The sequence below is a fragment of the Pan paniscus genome, chromosome 1 (assembly GCF_029289425.2).
Source record: "Pan paniscus chromosome 1, NHGRI_mPanPan1-v2.0_pri, whole genome shotgun sequence".
Taxonomy (NCBI): Eukaryota; Metazoa; Chordata; class Mammalia; order Primates; family Hominidae; genus Pan; species Pan paniscus.
In genome coordinates this window covers 14,002,875-14,023,761 of record NC_073249.2, presented here as the reverse complement: position 1 = coordinate 14,023,761, position 20,887 = coordinate 14,002,875, and the positions used below count along the sequence as shown (strand labels likewise).

The 20,887-nt window shown below is 39.7% G+C and overlaps 1 protein-coding gene across 6 annotated transcripts in view; it reads right to left on the bottom strand.

The window, feature by feature from the left end:
• ARID4B (AT-rich interaction domain 4B) overlaps positions 1–20,887 on the bottom strand; it is a 162,549-nt gene that overhangs the window by 2,575 nt on the left and 139,087 nt on the right. For all 6 annotated transcript variants that reach the window (XM_003824491.5, XM_003824492.5, XM_063595469.1 and 3 more), the window contains 4 exons: positions 12,043–13,254; positions 8,273–8,386; positions 5,672–5,887; positions 3,137–3,283 (listed from right to left, as the gene is read on the bottom strand). In XM_003824491.5, the coding sequence (XP_003824539.1) occupies positions 3,137–3,283; positions 5,672–5,887; positions 8,273–8,386; positions 12,043–13,254 (1,689 nt within the window). The remainder of the gene's footprint in view (positions 1–3,136; positions 3,284–5,671; positions 5,888–8,272; positions 8,387–12,042; positions 13,255–20,887) is intronic.

Here is a 20,887-nt window from a genome sequence, read left to right as displayed (position 1 = left end):
TCATGATCCGCCCATCTCAGCTTCCCAAAATGCCGGGATTACAGGTGTGAGCCACCGCGCCCAGCCTGTTTGTTTTTTTGAGACGGAGTCTCACTCTGTCACCCAGGCTGGAGTGCAGTGGTGCGATCTCGGCTCACTGCAAGCTCCGCCTTCCAGGTTCACGCCATTCTCCTGCCTCAGCCTCCTTTTTTTTTTTTTTTCCTTTGAGATGGGAGTCTTGCTCTGTTGCCCAGGCTGGACTGCAGCAGTACAATCTCAGCTCACTGCAACCTTTGCCTCCTGGGTTCAAGCAATTTTCCTGTCTCAGCCTCCTGAGTATCTGGGATTACAGGCATGCGCCACCACGTCTGGCTAATGTTTCTATTTTTAGTAGAGATGGGGTTTCGTCATGTTGGCCAGACTGGTCTCGAACTCCTGAACTCAGGTGATCTGCCTGCCTTGGCTTCCCTAAATGCTGGAATTACAGGTGTGAGCAATCGCGCCCGGCCTCTCTGTTATAAATTAGTGTTCATAAATTAATATTTTTAAATACATGCACAGATTTAAAAAATTCATTCAGTACAGGGGTAATAGGATAGAAAAGCAAATCTCATTCTCATCCAGGAACCTCCTAATCACCCAAATTCCCTTCCCCATTGCTACCAGTTGATTCATATTCATTACAACTCTAGAAAAAAGGCTGGCAAAAAAACTACCCCAGGGGCAAATCTGGCTTACTTGTCTTTGGAAAGAAAAATTGTACTGGAACACAGCCATGCCTATTTGTTTACATATTGCCTATGGGAGATTTCACACTTACCATGGCAGAGATAAGTAGTTTCTACAGAGACCACATGGCCCACAAAGCCTAACATATTTATTGTCTCTTTACAGAAAATGTTTGCAACCCCTGTTCTACAGGAATTTTATCTCTAGAATCTAGAGATATGATATGCAAATTTAAAATATGTAGATATAGCAACACCTTTAAAAACATAAGTGGAGGCCGGGCACGGTGGCTCACGCCTGTAATCCCAGCACTTTGGGAGGACTAGGTGGGTGGATCACAAGGTCAGGAGATCGAGACCATCCTGGCTAACACAATGAAACTCAGTCTCTACTAAAAATACAAAAAATTAGCCAGATGTGGTGGTGGGCGCCTGTAGTCCCAGCTACTAGAGAGGCTGAGGCAGGAGAATGGCGTGAACCCGGGAGGCGGAGCTTGCAGTGAGCCGAGATTGCACCACTAGACTCCAGCCTGGATGACAGAGAGAGACTCTGTCTCAAAAATTAATAATAATATTACAAAAATTAGCTGGGCATGGTGGCACGCACCTGTAGTCCTAGCTACCCGGGAGGCTGAGGCAGGAGAATCGCTTGAACCGGAAGGCAGAGGTTGCAGTGAGCCAAGATCGTGCCACTGCACTCCAGCCTGGTGACTGACCGAGACTCCGTCTCAAAAAAAAAAAAAAAAAAAAACCACACACACACAAGTGGAAGCATAGTTCAGTGTCTGACTTTTTTTTAAACAATATATTTTAAGAGATTGTTCCATATCAGCACATACAGATCCTTTTCTTTTCAAAGTTGAGTAATATTCTACTATATTACAACTCATAACTTATATATTTCACTACACTGTTCCTGCATTGGTTTTAGTTTTAATTTTTTTGGTAAGAATGATACCTTATTTGGGCCAGTCGCAGTGGCTCATGCCTGTAATCCCAGCACTTTGGGAGACTGAAGCAGGCAGATCACGAAGTCAAGAGATCGAGCCATCCTGCATCCTGGCCAACATGGTGAAACCCCATCTCTACTAAAAATAAAAAATTAGCTGGGCGTGGCAGCACGCTTGTAATCCCAGCCACTCGGGAGGCTGAGGCAGGATAATCGCTTGAACTCAGGAGGCGGAGGTTGTAGTGAGCTGAGATCGTGCCACTGCACTCCAGCCTGGGCGACAGAGCAAAACTCCATCTCCAAAAAAAAGAATGATACCTTATTTGATTTGCATTTCTTTGGTAACCAGGATAAGCATTTTCCTATGGATTTTTCTTAAAATAGTATTTAGGAACCGACTTTTAATGCTAACCCAGTAGAGAGGCTCTATTTAGCAAAATCATTCATTATAAAGAATTTGTGGTGACTATATTTACAAAACATTGTTTAGAAGGAGTTTCTGGATGTCTTTTTTTTTTTGAGACAGAGTTTAGCTCTTGTTGCCCAGGCTGGAGTGCAATGGCATGATCTCCGTTCACTGCAACATCTGCCTCCTGGGTTTAAGCAATTCTCCTGCCTCGGCCTCCCAAGTAGCTGGGATTACAGGCACCCGCCACCACGCACAGCTAATTTTTTGTATTTTTTAGTAGAGACGGGGTTTCACTATGTTGGCCAAGCTGGTCTCGACCTCCTGACCTCAGGCAATCCACCCACCGCGGCCTCCCAAAGTGCTGGGATTACAGGCATGAGCCACTGTGCCCGGCCTCCTCCCAGATTTTAATTTATCTCACTTCCTCATGTCATTCAGGTATCAACAAAAATATACTGACCATTTGTAATCTAAAGTAACCCATCCAATCACTACCTTAACATCATTTTCTTCATAGTGCTTTCAATATCTGAAATTATCTTATTAGGATGTTTTTGGTAGAGTATAAACTCTATGAAAGTGAATATTATGATCTGAAATAATTTTTTTATTTGAGCTAATTTCACTTTAGAGATGAGGAAAATAAGATAAAGAAATTAAAGAATTTGCCTGAAAATAGACAAAGTCATGGCAGTCTAACTGCAGAGTGAGAAATTCTGGTTTATGTTTAAATAAAGTAAAAATACTGGCAGGGCACTCTTGGCTCACGCCTATAATCTTAGCACTTTGGGAGGCCAAGACAGGTAGATCACCTGAGGTCAGGAGTTAGAGACCAGCCTGATTGACATGGCGAAACCCTGTCTCTACCTAAAAAATACAAAATTAGCCGGGCTTGGTGGTACATGCCTGTAATTCCAGCTACTTAGGAAGCTGAGGTAGGAGAACTGTTTGAACCCAGGAGGTGGAGGTTGCAGTGAGCCGAGATTGCGCCATTGCATTCCAGCCTGGCGACAAGAGCGAAACTCTGTCTCAAAATAAATAAATAAATAAAAATAAAGTAAAAATACTTACTTTCTCTCTCTTTCTTCTTTAAACGCTTTCTCCTCCGATCAATGGAAGCTACTTCAGATTTTAATGACAGATAATGTTTTCTGATTTCTTGAAGTTTTTCTTGAAGAACTGTGATGCGTTCGGCACTTGTCATATTTTCCAGGTCCGCTATAAATTTAAAGTTTTCATTAACAGACATTTTTAAAGAAAATTTTAACATACAAAAAGGAGAGAACATCGAGCATGGCTGCTGAATAAGGTTGAGGCAGATGAACTAAAAAACTAAGGCTTCTGAAATATTTGTTTTCCAAATTTTTTATCTAGCCTAGAACAATGCCTGGCACATAATAAATGCACAATATTTGTTGAATGAATATGTACAGCATTAAACACCTTAAGATCTACATATATCCACATCCATATACAGTATTACCACAGTAAAAAATCACACTTCACTTAAAAATAAAACTGGGGCTGGGCACGGTGGCTCACACCTGTAATCCTAGCACTTTGGGAGGCCAAGGTGGGCAGATCACGAAGTCAGGAGTTCGATACCAGCCTGGCCAAGATGGTGAAACCCTGTCTCTACTAAAACTACAAAAATTAGCTGGGCATGGTGGCGGGTGCCTGTAATCCCAGCTACTCGGGAGGCTGGGGCAGGATAATCGCTTGAATCTGGAAGGTGGAGGTTGGAGTGAGCCAAGATTGTGCCACTGCACGCTAGCCTGGGCAACAGAGTGAGACTCTGTCTAAAAATAACAAAAACACAAAAACAAAACAAAACAAAAAACCTGGAAAGACACCAAAATGCTAAATTGTACACACTTTGTGAGTAACAAGACTGTGGATAAATTTTTCTCTTCTGTTCTGTTATTTTTTAGGTTTTTTTAAAGAGTGTGTAAAAATTTAAATTAGAAGGCAATTTTAAAAAGCTCTAAAGTAATCTTCAATCTCCTAAGAATACTTAAGGTATTTCCTTGTGTGAAAAACTCTAAAGTAGTATTAAAAATATATACATATTGGCTGGGTGTGGTGGCTCACACCTGTAATCCTAGCACTTTGGGAAGTAGAGGTGGAAGGATCAGCTCTGTCTTGAGCTCAGCAGTTCAAGATTAGCCTGGGCAACATAATGAGACCTCGTCTCTATTTAAAAAAAAAAAAAAAATATATATATATATATATGTATACCTAAAACATATATATATACATATACCTTTTTTAAATGAAGATTTATAAAGATTTCTCACATATACAAAAGTATAGAGAGAAGGATAGTGAACCCCATGTACTCATTATCCAGCTTCAGTAATCATCAATTTATGGCAAAACCTGTATCATCTGCACCCCTATCCATTCCTCACCCCTAACACCAGATACTGTTAAATCAAATTACCGACATCATAGCAGAAGTATCTTTTTTTTTTTTTCTGGGATGGGGTCTCACTCTGTCGCCCAGGCTGGAGTGCAGTGGCGCGACCTCGGCTCACTGCAACCTCCACCTGCCAGGTGCAAGCAATTCTCCTGCCTCAGCCTCCTGAGTAGCTGGGACTACAAGCGTGTGCCACCACGCGCAGCTAATTTTTTGTTTTATTAGTAGAGACGGGGGTTTCACCATGCTGGTCAGGCTGGTCTCGAACTCCTGACCTCGTGATCCACCCACCTCAGCCTCCCAAAGTGCTGGGATTACAGGCATGAGCCACTGCGCCCAGCCATATCAGAAATATCTAGTCAGTGTTAGCATTTGCCTCAACTGCCTTAAAATTTTTCTTTAACCAATTTATTTATTCAAATCGGGATCCAAATAAGGTCTATACATTGCACATTAGTACATCTATTAAGTTTGGTAAAGCCTCTTTTTCAGAGTATTGGCGTGAAGAGTTACTAGGATTGGGGCTGGGCATGGTGGCTCATGCCCAAAATCCCAGCACTTTGCGAGGCAGAGGCGGATGGATCACCTGAGGTCAGGAGTTCGAGACCAGCCTGGCCAACATGGTGAAACCCCATGTCTACTAAAAATACAACAACAACAAAAAAATTAGCCAGGTGTGGTGGTGGGCGTCTGTAATCCCAACTACTCGGGAGGTTGAGGCAGGATAATCATTTGAACCAGGGAGATGGAGGTTGCAGTGAGCAGAGACTATGCCACTGCACTGCACTCTAGCCTGGGCGACAGAGAGACTCTGTCTCAAAAAAAAAGGCCAGGCGCAGTGGCTCATGCCTGTAATCCCAGCACTTTGGGAGGCCGAGGCGGGCGGATCATGAGGTCAGGAGATGGACACCATCCTGGCCAACATGGTGAAACCCTGTCTCTACTAAACACACAAAAAAATTAGCTGGGTGTGGTGGCACGTGCCTGTAATCCCAGCTACTTGGGAGGCTGAGGCAGGAGGATGGCTTGAACCCAGGAGGCTGAAGATTACAGTGAGCCAAGATCGCACCACCGCACTCCAGCCTGGTGACAAAGCGAGACTCTGTCTCTAAAAACAAAAACAAAACAAAACAAAAAGAGTTACTAGGATGAAGTTTGTATGCTTGTCAATTTAACATGTCACTTACACATCTGAAAACTCCATTTGTAAACTTTGGGTAATCGATTACTGGGTTCCTTGAGATCAGGATCCTTATCACCATTCTTTCCACATTTTCCTGGAGACTGCGTCCTTGCGGGAGATTTGGTACTATGAGACTTCATTCCAGTGGAAACTGATTTGACTGGCTGACTCTTAGTTATACTTTCACCAGCTGAAAGTTCTTCACTATCACTACTATTTGCTGAAAGAGAAAGAAAAGATTTAATAAACAAAAATGTAACAATAAATTTGTCACAGATTTTAGTAGGTAATTTAAAATTAGCCATTTGAATTTAGTCCTACAGAAAACAACCTGCCTAGAAACCTGGAAAATCATATACAAATGCAGCAGCATCTTAGGAAAAGCAAAAACAAAAAACTCTTCTTACCTGAACTGCCAATAATATATATACTTTTAAAATCACTCACACTAATCTATCATTATGCTTGGTAGACTGTCAAATATACAGTAATCATCTGAATGGCTTTTTACTCTATTATGTTAATACATAAAATATATCATCTTTTAAAATGATTAATTGTAGAAACCTCTACAATGAATATGTAACATTGGGTATATGCAACATTTTCCTGCTCCTTTGGCCACAAACAAATAATGATGCACAATCATCATATTCAATAAAGAACTCCTCGGGAATAAACTCTGAAGTTTGATATGTATAATGAAATTACTCTTAAATAACTCCTATGCTGTGGGTTGACTAAAATAATCAGTTTCACCCTAATAAAATATTCAGTATTTTATGAACAATTCAGAAGTCTGTGTAACAATTATGTTACAACTGCTATTGCTAATTAAACTTCAGCACTAAAATGGAAATACTTGACCTTGACAGCTTACCATGTGAACAGGTAGGTGATGGGATTAGTATTTCCATAGATAACCTCTTTCTGGATACAAAGTATTAGTTTAGATTCCATCAGAATTAATTCATGTTACTAAATTATTCTCTTGAATGGTTAACTCATTCTGATTTACCACGGCAGAATCCCAATAAGTAAAATGGGAGAACACTATATCTCTGTATTATATGAATATACTAAATAACTCATTGAAGATGCGCTCTCTTAGGAAATGTCATTTAAATAGTAAACTCTTGAAGACAAAAACATCACAGTGAAAGAAAAAACACTTTAAATATCCTACCAGTTACACCAAATAATTGATGACTGACTGATTTGGCATATATTTACTGATTTTTCACTTAACAACATCACCAAAAAAAAAAAAAAAAAAAAAAGGAGTTAAACTCTCAAAGCCAGAAATTATTCCAAATAGTAAAGGTAGATAGCAGCAACTCCTCCCACTGTGAAATTTTGGGAATAAAGAAACTCCACCACTGGTTGACACATATACACAAATTCCCTCCCAGCTCCCCCACTGCTGCTCTGGAACCCCTGGCAACTCCTAGCTAAGCCACCCAAGGCTTGGCCCCACTCTATGCAGTGGACTGTCTCAGCCTGGCTTTCATGGCCTTGCTGAGCACAGCCGCCCGGGGCCCCAGGGACGCCATATTCACCGCCTGGAAGTCATATGGGCTCAGCAGAACCTCGGGGAGCTGGCCGAATAACCCTTTTCTGCACTGAAGTGCAGCCAAGCCGGCTGCTAGCAAAGGTCAGGCAGTGGAGGTGGCAGGAGTCTCCTGGAAGAGCAGCAGGAGGTCAGTGTGGGGCACCTGAAAAAAAATTCTTTACATATTTTCTGCTTCTTACTTTGTCTACAAAAGAGAGATAAAATGTGCAGCCCTCAGAAGAAATACAGTATATATATTTTCTGTGGATTGATGCACGGAGTCGTTGCTAAAGTTGGAGCATACTTAGCAAAAAGTATTGTTTGTAGTTACTCTCAGGTCACATAATATAGAGTACCAAAGACAAATGTTGTAGACTGGAGTTGTTGGAATTATAGTTCTAAAGTTATCTTGATTGTTATACTTCTATGCTGATTTTCCCTTGAAGAATTACTAAGCAATCAATTTCACTGTAATAAAAATAACATATAGTTGAAATATTTCACAATGTGTGATACATTTTATAGCAAGTGAAAAGAACTGTGGAATACAAAGGTAACAAATATGTTGATGTTTATAATATATTGGCTATTATTTCAAAAACAGATTACTTGATTTTTCATCAGCAATCAATACCACCGCTGAATAACACCAACTTGCTTAAAACTAGAATTTACCTAAGATTAGAAAACCTGTGTTTTTTTTGTTTTGTTTTGTTTTTGCAGAAATTCTTTTTTCTTTTTATTATTATACTTTAAGTTCTAGGGTACATGTGCACGATGTGCAGGTTTGTTACATAGGTATACATGTGCCATGTTGGTTTGCTGCACCCATCAACTCATCATTTACATTAGGTATTTCTCCTAGTGCATGTTTTTTTTTTTTTTTTTTTTTTTTAAAGCAAGTAACCTTACAGAATTTGTGTGACTTTTTTTGAGTGTACAGACAAAATCAAAATAGTGTACTATCCCGTTCCCTGAATACCATTTTCTTACTGGGGGTAAAATTATCAGCTATTATTTTTATATTTTAAAAATTAGAGATTTCACACTTACTGCCTTTTCCCTTCTTTTTGTTGTTTACCACTGTTGCTTTATGGCTTCTTTTCTGCTTTTTTGATGAACTTCCTCCTCCCTGAGCATCTTTCACTCTTTTCTGACCTGTACAGGCTATGAAGGGAAAGGAATTAAGTAACACAAAATAAAATCCAACATTCCCTAAGTATAAATTAATTCCACATTTTAGAAACATAGAAGAATCCAAAACTACATGTTCTTTATGACATTTATAAGTTGTCACAGAACTTACTACAATTTTTAAATAAACTGTCATTAATGGAAGCTCAATTCTTATACATAATAAAAGTCAGGGTTTTTAAAAAGGCAAACAAAGTATGCACATCCTTCTTTGAAAAAATCAGATATAAACTGAAAATAGTCCTTAATATAGTACTGGGAGTTTATAAGCCTAGTAATTAAAAGTATATGCTGAAAATAAAAACTGAAATTTGTTAAGATTCAATAAAACCAAAATATTAAGACTTAATCACAGGTTAAAATGTTAATGACATTATGTCTTATAATCATATTAATATAATTTTTAAATGATATAAATGAGGTAAATTTTAGCAGTAATTCATACTTGGTTCTTTTTTACCAATTTATGTCAAGAATAACTAAGCTCCCAGGGCACTGTTTGGTTAACATGCATACCATTTACAAATCCAACATAGTAGTTCTAAAAAACGTCTCATCTTCTTGGTGGGAAATTATTGCAAAACATTACAAATAAATGTCTCCCTTTTCTTCAAGGACTAGCCCAAGTCCTACATCTTCACTAAGATGTTCCAGGCTTCACTGATCAATCACTACTCTGAACTGTAGCATTTTTCTATACTACTCATTTGGTCCTTAACATCTGCTATATTTCTGTCTAATTCATATATGTTATCTCTCAGACTATATAAAATAAGATTTTTTCTCCAGAGACTAATAAAGTACTATCTCCATTCAGTTCCAATGTCAGACACCAAATCAACCTTCTGTGTATAAAACCTAACTTCCTTGATCAAAAACAGGACAAGTAATTAACTGTCTGCAACTTCCTAGCTTTTTTTTTAATGGGTCATATAACCTTACTTACAACTTTTCCTAATACCTTTTTAAATTTTTAATATTTCTTTTTTATTTTTTACACCAAGTATGTGACCCACCTAATGTCATTTTAATATCACAATTTAAGTGAAACATAAAGGAGACGTAGATATTGACCATACTGAAGCACAGAATCATAATTGTCAGGTTTCTCTCCAAGAGAGTTTAATTCTAAAGTGTTCAGATACTAAGAAATAAAAACCTTCAATGTAGAGTAAATTAAGAGGAAAAAACTACATCTAAATAGTAAAACTTAAATTTTAACTTGTGATATAGTGGGGACTCTCCAATATTCATAGTAAGTAAATTTATTAAAATGTGGCCATGTGAAACAGGTGCTTAAGAACCTATTTCTGGCTGGGCGCGGTGGCTCACGCCTGTAATTCCAGCACTTTGGGAGGCCAAGGTAGGTGGATTACCTGAGGTCAGGAGTTCGAGACCAGCCTGGCCAACATGGCGAAACCCCATCTCTACTAAACAAAATACAAAAATTAGCCAGGCGTTAATCCCAGATACTCAGCAGGCTGAGGCAGGAGAATCTCTTGAACCTGAGAGGTGGAGGTTGCAGTGAACCAAGATTGCACCACTGCACTCCAGCCTGGGCAACAAGAGCAAAACTCTATGTCTCAAAAAAAAAAAAAAAAACCAACAAAAAGAAAAACACCAATTATTTCTAAAGAGATATAAATTACCCTAAATTTAGGAGTAGCTTTCAAATTCCACAATTATTAACCTAGTCAAGATTAAGATTCAAAAGGGCAGTGTTGACTTAGTCTATTAGCAGAGAAGATATCCTCTTTTTTTTTGTTGTTAATTTTAATCTTTTGTAAGATATTACGAACATAATAAGGATACAACCTCTTAAAAACTACAACAATAGGCTAGGCACGGTGGCTCATGCCTGTAATCCTAGCACTTTGGGAGGCCAAGGCAGGCAGATCATGAGGTCAGGAGATACAGACCATCCTGGCTAACATGGCGAAACGCCATCTCTACTAAAAATACAAAAAATTAGCTGGGCATGGTGGCACACGCCTGTAGTCCCAGCTACTCGGCTGGCTGAGGCAGGGGAATCACTTGAACCCAGGAGACGGAGGTTGCAGTGAGCCCAGATCACACCACTGCACTCCAGCCTGGGCGACAGAGCGAGACTCCATCTCAAAAAAAAACCCCCAAGAAAACCTATAACAATAAAACCTTTTTTCTTTCTTTTCTTGTTTTTTCTTGTTTTTTTTTTTTTTTTTTTTGAGACAGGGTCTTGTTTTATCACCCAGGCTGGAGTGCAGTGGCGTGATCTTGGCTCACTGCAGCCTTTCCGGGATCAAGTGATTCTCCCTCATCAGCCCCCAAGGTAGCTGGGACTACAGGCATGCGCCACCACAGCTGGCTGACGTTTGTATTTTTGGTAGAGATGGGGTTTTGCCATGTTGTCCAGGCTGGTCTTGAACTCCTGGACTCAAGCGATCCACCGCCTTGACCTCCCAGACCTCCCAAATTGCTGGGATTACAGGTGTGAGTGACCACACCTGGCCAGTAAAATCTTACTGTTGAAAGCCTAATATTCTGAAATAAAGGATTCTTTCATTTTGAAGATTAGTCATGCCTGGATAGTTCAGTTGCATGAGATAGTATGGCACAGATAAAATCATAGTAGTTATACTTGTAAATGTGGAAAAAAGCAAAGAACATTTCAATTTAATTGCAAGTATTTTTTTAATTTATTTTAAAACAGAAATGTTTTAAGTCAAGATTCCTGAGAAAACACAGAATTAACTAATTTGATCTAGACCATATCTCTTTAAGCTTTGCTGAAAACCTAAAGCTAGCATTCTAAAATCTTTTATGGTATATAAAAAACATACTCCAGTGCTCTGTCTTTACGATGGAAAAGTGTGTTCCAAAGCCAGGTGTCAGCCTAGAGTATACTGATTTAAAGATACCTGAATGAAGTGGTTTATAAGAAAAATGATGACAGAAGTATGGCTATGGCACCATCGAAAGGCACTAATACTTTGGGAAGGTACCGATTTGAATTTCCACTTTTAACAATTTCACGGAAAATCAAAAAAGTATTACTGTAGGTTATTAACGTACACATTGGTCCTTCAATTTGGAAGCTATGCATCTAAGAAAGCATCAAATTCCTTTACAAACTCACACAAGTTAGTCAGGCTTGAAAATCAGTTTGACACGGTTGTCTGAGGAAAGCAGTGCCTGGACAGTTGGTTGCTCCAAACCCCTACATACAGTATTTGGTTAAGGGTGGAGGGGTCTGTCAATAAATCAAAATGTTCGTGAGAAACTGCACATTACAATTGCAAAAACAATGTTACAGAAATAGATTTAAGCTGCTCATGCCATATAGTCAACCACTGCATATAATGAATTCTCAAACAGGTTTGGATTTGGGCCTGGGTGCAATTTCTAGCATGTGTTCTGGTCCACAATAAAATGTCATGGATGGCTCAAGCAAAGCACATTAAAGCCTTCTCAAGCTTTTAAATGCATTCCACTATTCATTTTCAAATTACCTTTAAAATTTCCATTTTTACCATGTTCACACAAATATGACACTTAATCGCCTCACGTTATAACAAGAGATACTGTGAAATCATTGAAACTTTAAGAGGGGAAACCCTAAAATAAGTCAACATACACATTTTCCTTCTCACCTTTTTCAGGATGTTCTGGTTCTGGCTGATTACTACTGCTTGAGCTCACACTGGCATCAAAACCTGCTGGCGAGCTATTCCCTTCAGACTGGAGGTCTTGGAGCTCCCCAGCAACACTATCCACCTCAATTGTGCTATCAGTTTCACTCTTGATACTTCGAACCTCTTCTTGGTTTGGAGCCAGTGGTTCTGATACTGTTACAGAAGACTGCTGCCGGCTGCCTTCTGTTACAGTGACTGATGAAGGCGATTCAGGTGTAGTAGGAGGGGTATTTAGCACTGAATTACTGCCACTACTTGGAAATTCTGCTTTTCTGTCATTGACCTCTACTGTTTTTTCTTCAATGGGTTTACTATCGACATTGACTGGAGGTGGTTTTTCTAGTTCTACACTGGGTGAACAACTCTCCTCTTCAGCCACAGTCTGCAGTGACTCCTCTGGCACCCCCTCCTCTGGGGCAGGATGCGGTGGGGAAGCTGCAGCCTCAGTATCAGAGTCTGAAAAAAGCTCTTTCAGCGTTTTTTTAGGCCACTGTCCCTGAATACTTGACCAGACATCTTTTCGATCTTTGGCCCTGCTGTTTTGAAGTCTTTCATCAGAGTTATTTAAAAGTTTAATCCTTTTTTCTGCCACTTCTGAAAATCCTGAATAGAAACCAGTTGTCCGTAGAGATTTTCTTTTTTCCTCCAAACCATTGTATTTCTTAGTTGGTGTCATCTTTGCTTTTGATTTTTCTTCTTCATCTTCATCTGAAGAGCTGTTGCTACTGTTTTCCATGCAAAGTGATTCTTTGTTCTTGGCCTTCTCTTCCTTTTTGCCAGGTGATCCAGTTTTTAGACACTCTTCTGTATTGCAATACTTTCTTTTACCACGTTTTATTTGTGGTTTTGAAGATTTATCTGTTGTGTCCTTCTTGACATCCTTTCTCTTTTTTGTGACTTCATCTTCTTCATAATCAGTATCTTCGGATAATACTTCTATATCTTTCCTTAATCTTTCTGGAGATTTTGACACTGGTTTGGATATTACCAAATCTGCATGAACTTTGTTTTCTTCTAGCAAAGATGAACTGTTCTGTTCCTCCTTTGAAATAAGATCATTTCTGTTGTTGGTCAAATGATCAATCTTAGATTCCTCTTTGCCATTATTATCCATGTCTTGAGCACCTCTGTCATCTTCCTGCTCACTGTCTTCAGCAGAACTTTCAGAAGCTAGAAAATAACAGAAAAAAAAATGATGAGTATGATAAGAACACTAGCAATGTCTTCTATGTGCCAGGGATGTATATATTAGGTCCTGTGTATACAGCCACCCGAGGTTGCTGGCTTTTATCTCTATGTTACATGCAAAGAAACTGGGTTTCAAAGAGGCTAAGAGGCTCTTCCAATGATGGAAATGTTCTATTAAGATCACGGTGATGGTTGTAACACTGTATACTTTTGTCAAAACCCATCACATTTTAAACATAAAAGTCATCACTTTTATGTAAACTGTACCTTAATAAAGCTGAAATAAAAAAGAAAAAAGCTTCTCCAAGTTCATATAAGTATAATATTTTTATCATAATATATCTGAGAAAATAGTGGAGTCAGGATATAATCCCAGATTGTGCTACCTCCAAGTTAATATTCTTCTTCTTCTTCTTTTTTTTTTTTTGAGTCTCACTTTGTCGTCCAAGCTAAAAGTGTAAGTGGGTGATGTCGGCTCACAGCAAGCTCTGCCTCCCGGGTTCACGCCATTCTCCTGCCTCAGCCTCCTGAGCAGCTGGGACTACAGGCGCCCACCACCACGCCCAGCTAATTTTTTGTATTTTTAGTAGACACGGGGTTTCACTGTGTTAGCCAGGATGGTCTTGATCTCCTGACCTCGTGACCCGCCCTCCTCGGCCTCCCAAAGTGCTGGGATTACAGGCGTGAGCCACCACGCCTGGCCCCAAGTTTATACTCTTATGAAACTATAGCCTTCGTTTTTCTTTTCATCAGAGACGGTCTCACTCTCTCATCCAAGCTGGAGTGCAGTGGCACAATCACAGTGCACTTCAGCCTCAAACTCCTAGGCTCAAGAGATCCTCCCACCTCAGATTCCTGAGTAGCTGGGATCACAGGAGCAAGCTATTGCACCTGGCCTCTCATTTTTCTTTGTTTTGTTTTGTTTTATTTTCTTTCCCTCCCTGCCTCCCTTCCTTTCTCTTTCTTTTCTTTCTCTTTATTTCTCTCTCTCTCTATTTTTTTCTGAGACAGGGTCTTACTCTGTTCCCCAGGCACTATCATGGCTCAATGCAGCCTCAACCTCCTGGGCTCAAATGATCCTCCCACCTCAGCCACCCAAGTAGCTGGGACTACAGGTGTGCCACATCCAGTGAATTTTTGTATTTTTTGTAGAGACAGGGTCTCGTCATGTTGCCAAGGCTGGTCTTGAACTCCTGAGCTCTAGCAACCTGCCTACCTCAGCCTTCCAAAGTGCTGAGATTAAAGGCATGAGCCACCACACCTGGCCAGCTTCATTTTTCAATGTAATAATGAATATCCAATAATTTTGTAATCAATGATTTCCATGATGTTTTAAAGAATAGATATAATTAATTTTAGTTACTGATAACTTATGTAAAATTAATTATGGAACTTACTGCTTCAGTGTGTTCATTCTGATAAATCATTTTATTGTTATTTTAAGATAACATTTCCTGAGAACTTACTACATGCTGGTTACTTTTGATACACTTTGAACAGACCATCTCATTCAATCCTCAGAACAACGCTACGAGATACATGTTATCAGCCCCACTTTATAGTTCAAGAGACTAGGGTTTTAAATAAATAAGAAAAACAAACAAAAAGCAACACAACAAAACAAAGCAAAAAAAAAGGGGCTGGGGTTTAGAGGTTAATCTACCCCCCAAAGTAGTTAAATCTAAGTCATTTAACTCCAGAACTTACAACCTTAACTATAGCTCTCTACTGAGAAATCCATGCATGTTCTTTAGCTAAATTCATTAAATGTAAAACATAACTGACATAACTAAGATTGTTAAACCATTTCACCTTTACAATGTGTGTCTGCATGGCCATTTTTAAAATTATCAAAACAATACATATACATCATTAAAAACAAATCTAGACTCATAATGAAAAACCAAAAAGAGGATAAAAATCTGTTTTTCCACCTCCAAAGTGTTAACATCTGATAGTTATAGTCATCTCTTACTATTCATAATATACTATTTGTTTTATTTATTTTTTTGTGTGTGTGATGGAATCTCACTCTGTCACCCAGGCTGGAGTACAGTGGTGTGATCTCAGTTCACTGCAACCTCCTCTTCCTGGGTTCAAGCAATTCTCCTGCCTCGGCCTCCCAAGCAGCTGGGACTACAGGCACATGCCACCATGCCCAGCTAATTTTTGTATTTTTAGTAGAGATGAAGTTTCATCATTTTCGACAGGCTGATCTCGAACTCTTGACCCCAAGTGATCTGCTCATCTCAGCCTCCCAAAGCACTGGGATTACAGGCATGAGCCAACGTCCCTGGCCTGCTGACTTATTTATAAAGTTTATCCTCTATGAGCAATGGGGATTCTTACTTATCAACACCCATATCTCCCCTCTACCATCCTTTCTATAGTTATCTTTCATTTTTACAATATAGTATTTATAACATATGTAAATGTGGTTCCCTGCAGAAATAAGTAGTACATTTGATAAACTTCCTTTCTTATACAGCATTTTATTTTTCCAAGAGTTTCCAACTACTTTTCTGCATGTTATATCTTCCTTTGTATCTCTTTTACATTATTTTATTTCATTAAATTAAGCATTGTATCCAATTTCCCCTTATTCATCCTATCTCTGCACCCTAGAGAGCTATTTTCTGCAGTAGCATCTGGGTGGTATCTCTCTGGGTCTGCTCTAACAGCTGTCATCCGGGGAATCCTCCTCACTGCTTTCTTTTGAGCTAGGTCCACTGTTAACTGAATCTCACATCTTCTTCTTCCTTGGTTATCTCATCTGTACTAGAGCTCATTGAGTAGTTTCCTTAAAAAGGTACATGGGATATAAATATTCATCGTCCTTACTTATCTGAATACATCCTTACCCTCAAACTTCATTGATTGAGAGTTTCACGGGGTACAGAATTCTAGGTTAAAAATTGTTTCCTTCAGAGTTCTGAATCCTTCTGAATGTATTGCTTCTTTGCTTAAGGGGTTATAAGCCATAACTTTCCTTCGGTTTCTCATTCCTTTGTGGTGATTTTTTCATTCTTGATATTTTATAATTTCATAATGATGTACTATGGTATGACTCTATTAATTTATTAGGTACCTAGTGAGCAATTTCAATGTAAAGATTTGTGTCTGTCAGTTCTGGAATTTTTCTTTAGTTATTTGCTTTTTTTTTTTTTTTTTGAGACTGAGTCTTGCTCTGTCATCAGGTTGGAGTGCAGTGGTGCAATCTCAGTTCACTGCAACCTCCACCTCCCAGGTTCAAGTGATTCCCCTGCCTCAGCCTCCTGAGTAGCTGGGACTACAGGTGCCTGCCACCACACCCAGCTAATTTTTGTATTTTAGTAGAGACAGGGTTTCACCGTGTTGGCCAGGATGGTCTTGATTTCCTGACCTCGTGATCCGCCCACCTCAGCCTCCCAAAGTACAGGGATTATAGGCGTGAGCCACCGCGCCTGGCCTCTCTCCTCTGTTTTCATAGTTCCCCCTTCCTAGATTAATACATTATGTAACCTATCTTTTCTCTAAAATTTCCATCACTGCTTTTTTAAACTTTCTGAAGATTTCCTCCATTTAAAATTCTTAATGCTCTACTGAATTTGCTTATTTATTTTTTTTTAAGAGACAGAGTCTCGCTCTGTTGCCCAGGCTGGAGTGCGCTGGCAAGATCTCAGTTCACTGCAATCTCCACCCCCCGGGTTCAGGCAATTCTCCTGTCTCGGCCTCCCCAATAGCTGGGACTACAGGCACACGCCAAGCTAATTTTTGTATTTTTAGCAGAGGTGGGGTTTCACCCTATTGGTCAGGCTGGTCTCAAACTCCTGACCTCAGATGATCCACCTGCCTCGGCCTCCCAAAGTGCTGGGATTACAGGTGTGAGCCACTGTGCCCAGCTCTACTGAATTTTAATTTAGATTTTTTGTTTTTGTTTTTTTTGAGACAGGGTCTCTCTCTGTTGCCCAGACTGGAGTGCAGTGGTGCAGGTTCAAGCAATTCTCATGCTTCTGCCTCCTGAGCAGCTGGGATTATAGGCACCAACCACCACATTCGGCTAATTTTAATATTTTTATTAGAGACATGGTTTCATCATGTTGGTTAGGCTGGTCTCGAACTCCTGACCTCAAGTGATCTGCCCACCTTGGCCTCCCAAAGTGCTGGGATTACAGGCATGAGCCACTGTGCCTGGCCTTTAGATTTTTATCTCCAAGTCTTTCTTGTTCTTTTCTTTTTCACTGCATCTTATTCTTTTTTTTTTTTTTTTTTTTTTTGTAGATGGAGTTTCACTCCTGTTACCCAGGCTGGAGCACAATGGCGTGATCTCAGCTCACCGCAACCTCCGCCTCGTGGGTTCAAGTGATTCTCCTGCCTCAGCCTCCCAAGCAGCTGGAACTACAGGCATGTGCCACCACGCCCGGCTAACTGTTTTCTATTTTCAGTAGAGACGAGGTTTCTCCCTGTTGGTCAGGCTGGTCTTGAACTCCCGACCTCAGGTGATCCACCCACCTTGGCCTCCCAAAATGCTGGGATTACAGGTGTGAGCCACCGTGCCAAGCTTATTCTTGTTTTATAGATACTGTAGGTTCTCTGAGATTAACAAGAGATGATTAAGAATGCCCTATTAAAACTTAATTGACACTACTGTTAGTAGGATTTATTAACTGATAGGCTTTACATGATTCATCCCGGATCTAGTTTACTCTAGGGGATTTCCACTGCCAGAATGTAGAAGATTATTCTCCAGAGACATTCAATTTCTCCACAGAACTCCAACTACCACTGTACCTCTAGTTTTATTCCCAACCCATCTCAGGACAAGAGGATAGAATCTTAGCTGTCTGTGTTCTCTACTCACAAGGGGCATCAAATTTTTATGTATACATATACATACACATATGCATTCATATGATGATCATTAATTAACTGGAAATATTTGAAATGTCTTCAATTTGATCTGTGGCCAAAGATAAAATAAAATTCACTGAAAAAAGAAAATATGAAGAGAATACTTAAAATGTTAAAAGTATGCAAATATGATACTCATTGTTGAACTAACAGGAAAAATATGGGAAAGGATCAAAATGTCTTTTTTTAGAAACTAAATAAATTATGATATATCTATTCAGTAGATGTGGATGTGCTGATTTGGAAAGATTTATAAGTTATACCACTAAGTAAGGGAAAAAAAGAGTTTGTAATATGTTAATGATCCCATCTGTAAAAAGACTGCACACATGTGAGTGTCTATTACACATATAGGATAAATATGTGTGTGGGGGGGTTTTGGGGCATTGTATATATGTTATATGTATGTGTGTGTGTATATATACTCATATGTCATATATATGGTATATAAATGCAATTTCTGAAATAATATAAACCTATAAAAATGGGGGAAAATACGAGAGAAAAGCAACACAATTTGCAAGTCAGAAAGCAGATAAATGAATGACGGGCACCAAAGAAGGCTAAACCTCATACCAGCAGTGAGGAAAGCCAAAAACCAACCCAGTTTACCATAGAACCCTCAATAATTACTGACTGCCCTAGTGCCTATGAAAATAAAAAAGGGCAGTGGGGAGCCTCATACAAGGAGCACTGGGTGAAGACTAAAAATTACTTAGATGCCTAGATCCCCACCTCACTTCAGGTTGGAAGGTGACTGCCCTTCTAGAGCTTTATTCTCTGAAGACAGTAGGAGAGGGCTCCTAGCCTGGGAGATGCTAACAACTGTTGAAGGCACAGGTACAGATGCGATGCTGAAATTAGGGGGATTCATGAACATATCTAACCACTAAGAATCCTCCACCCCACTCTCTGTTCTTCAACTAGATCCTAGAACACTGGAAACCATTCTCTTACCAGCCTCCAGTCAAGAGATTGGAACTCTTTTCTCTGGAAGCCAACTAGTCTAAGAGAAAAAGACCTAAAGACTTCATATTATGAATTCCCTAGGACATGGCCAACCAGATCACCCGATAGTGAAACTCAAGGTCAACAAGTGCCAACCATATGCTTGCAATTTCCAAATCAGTTTAGTCTTTCCTTCATAATCATAAGACAGCCAGGAAAAAAAATTCTTAATAGGGAAGAGCTCAAAACAACAAAACAGAAAAAAGCAAATTAGAGGTAACTGACCAAGCAAAAAAAAAAAAAAAAAACCAAAAATTATAAAATCCTTTGAAAGATCAAAATCAGAAAGGTAAGGTATTGCATCCATCTATAAGAACAGAGTGGTACAAAACACACAGAAAACAGAGCTCTTGAAAAATTAAACTAGTTTAATTTAAAAATATTCATTGAAAGGCTGGGCGCAGTGGCTCACGCCTATAATCCCAGCACTGTGGGAGGCTGAGGCAGGTGGATCACAAGGTCAGGAGTTCAAGACCAGCCTGGCCAAGATGGTGAAACCCCATCTCTACTAAAAATACAAAAAATTAGCTGGGTGCGGTGGCAGGCGCCTGTAATACCAGCTACTCGGGAGGCTGAGGCAGGAGAGTCGCTTGAACTTGGGGGGCAGAGATTGCAGTGAGCCGAGATCATGCCACTGCACTCCAGCCTAGGCAACAGAGTGAGACTCAGTCTCAAAAAAAAAAAAAAAATCATTGAAAACTTAAACATTACAGCAAAAAGTCAACGAAAGGATTAAAAGACAAAGCAGATAAAATTTCAAAGAAATAAAAAGACAAAAAAATTAATAAAAAGCAAGAAATTAAAAGGTGAGCATATTAGAGTATTTTACAGAAGGTATAATATCAAATAATGGCTGGCCAAAGAAAGATAACAGCCAAGTGCAGTGTCATGCACCTATACCCCAGCTACCCAACTACTTGGGAGGCTGAGGTAGGAGGACTGCTTGAGCCCAGAAGTGTGAGAACAGCCTGGGCTGAACATAGTGAAACACAGTCTCAATTAAAAAAAAAAAAAAATTTGGCAGGTCTGGGACAGTAGCTCATGCCTGTAATCCTAGCACTTTGGGAGGCTGAGACAGGAAAATCGCTTGAGCTCAGAAGTTTGAGACCAGCCTGGGCAATATAGTAACACCTCATCTCAAAAATAATAACAATGAACAAAAATTAAAAAGGAGAGAACAGTAAAATGCAGGAGAGGAAATCATCAAGAAAATCATTCAAAAAAACTGCCTAGAACAGAAAGACAGAAGTTGCTAGAATGAAAGAGTCTAGCAAGTAGGCATCACAGGGGATGAAAATATATCTACACAAGGCTAAAGAAAGAGAATAGCCAAGTGTACTGTGGATATATCTGTTCTCTTCCTTTGGCCTTGTGTAGATATATTTCAGAGTTAAATTTCTGGATACGAAAAACAAAGATTCAAGATTCCTAGCAGGGCATGGTGGCTCATGCCAGTAATCCCAGCACTTTGGGAGGCTGAGGTGAGTGGATCACTTGAGGTCAGCAGTTCGAGACCAGCCTGGCCAAAATGGCAAAACCCCATCTCTACTAAAAATAGAAAAACTAGCCAGGCGTGATGGCAGGCCCCTGCAATCCCACCTACTCGGGAGGCTGAGGCAGGAGAAACACTTGAACCCAGGAGGCAGAGGCTGCAGTAAGCCAAAATTGTGCCACTGCACTCCAGCTTGGCCAACAGAGTGAGATTCCATCTCAAAAA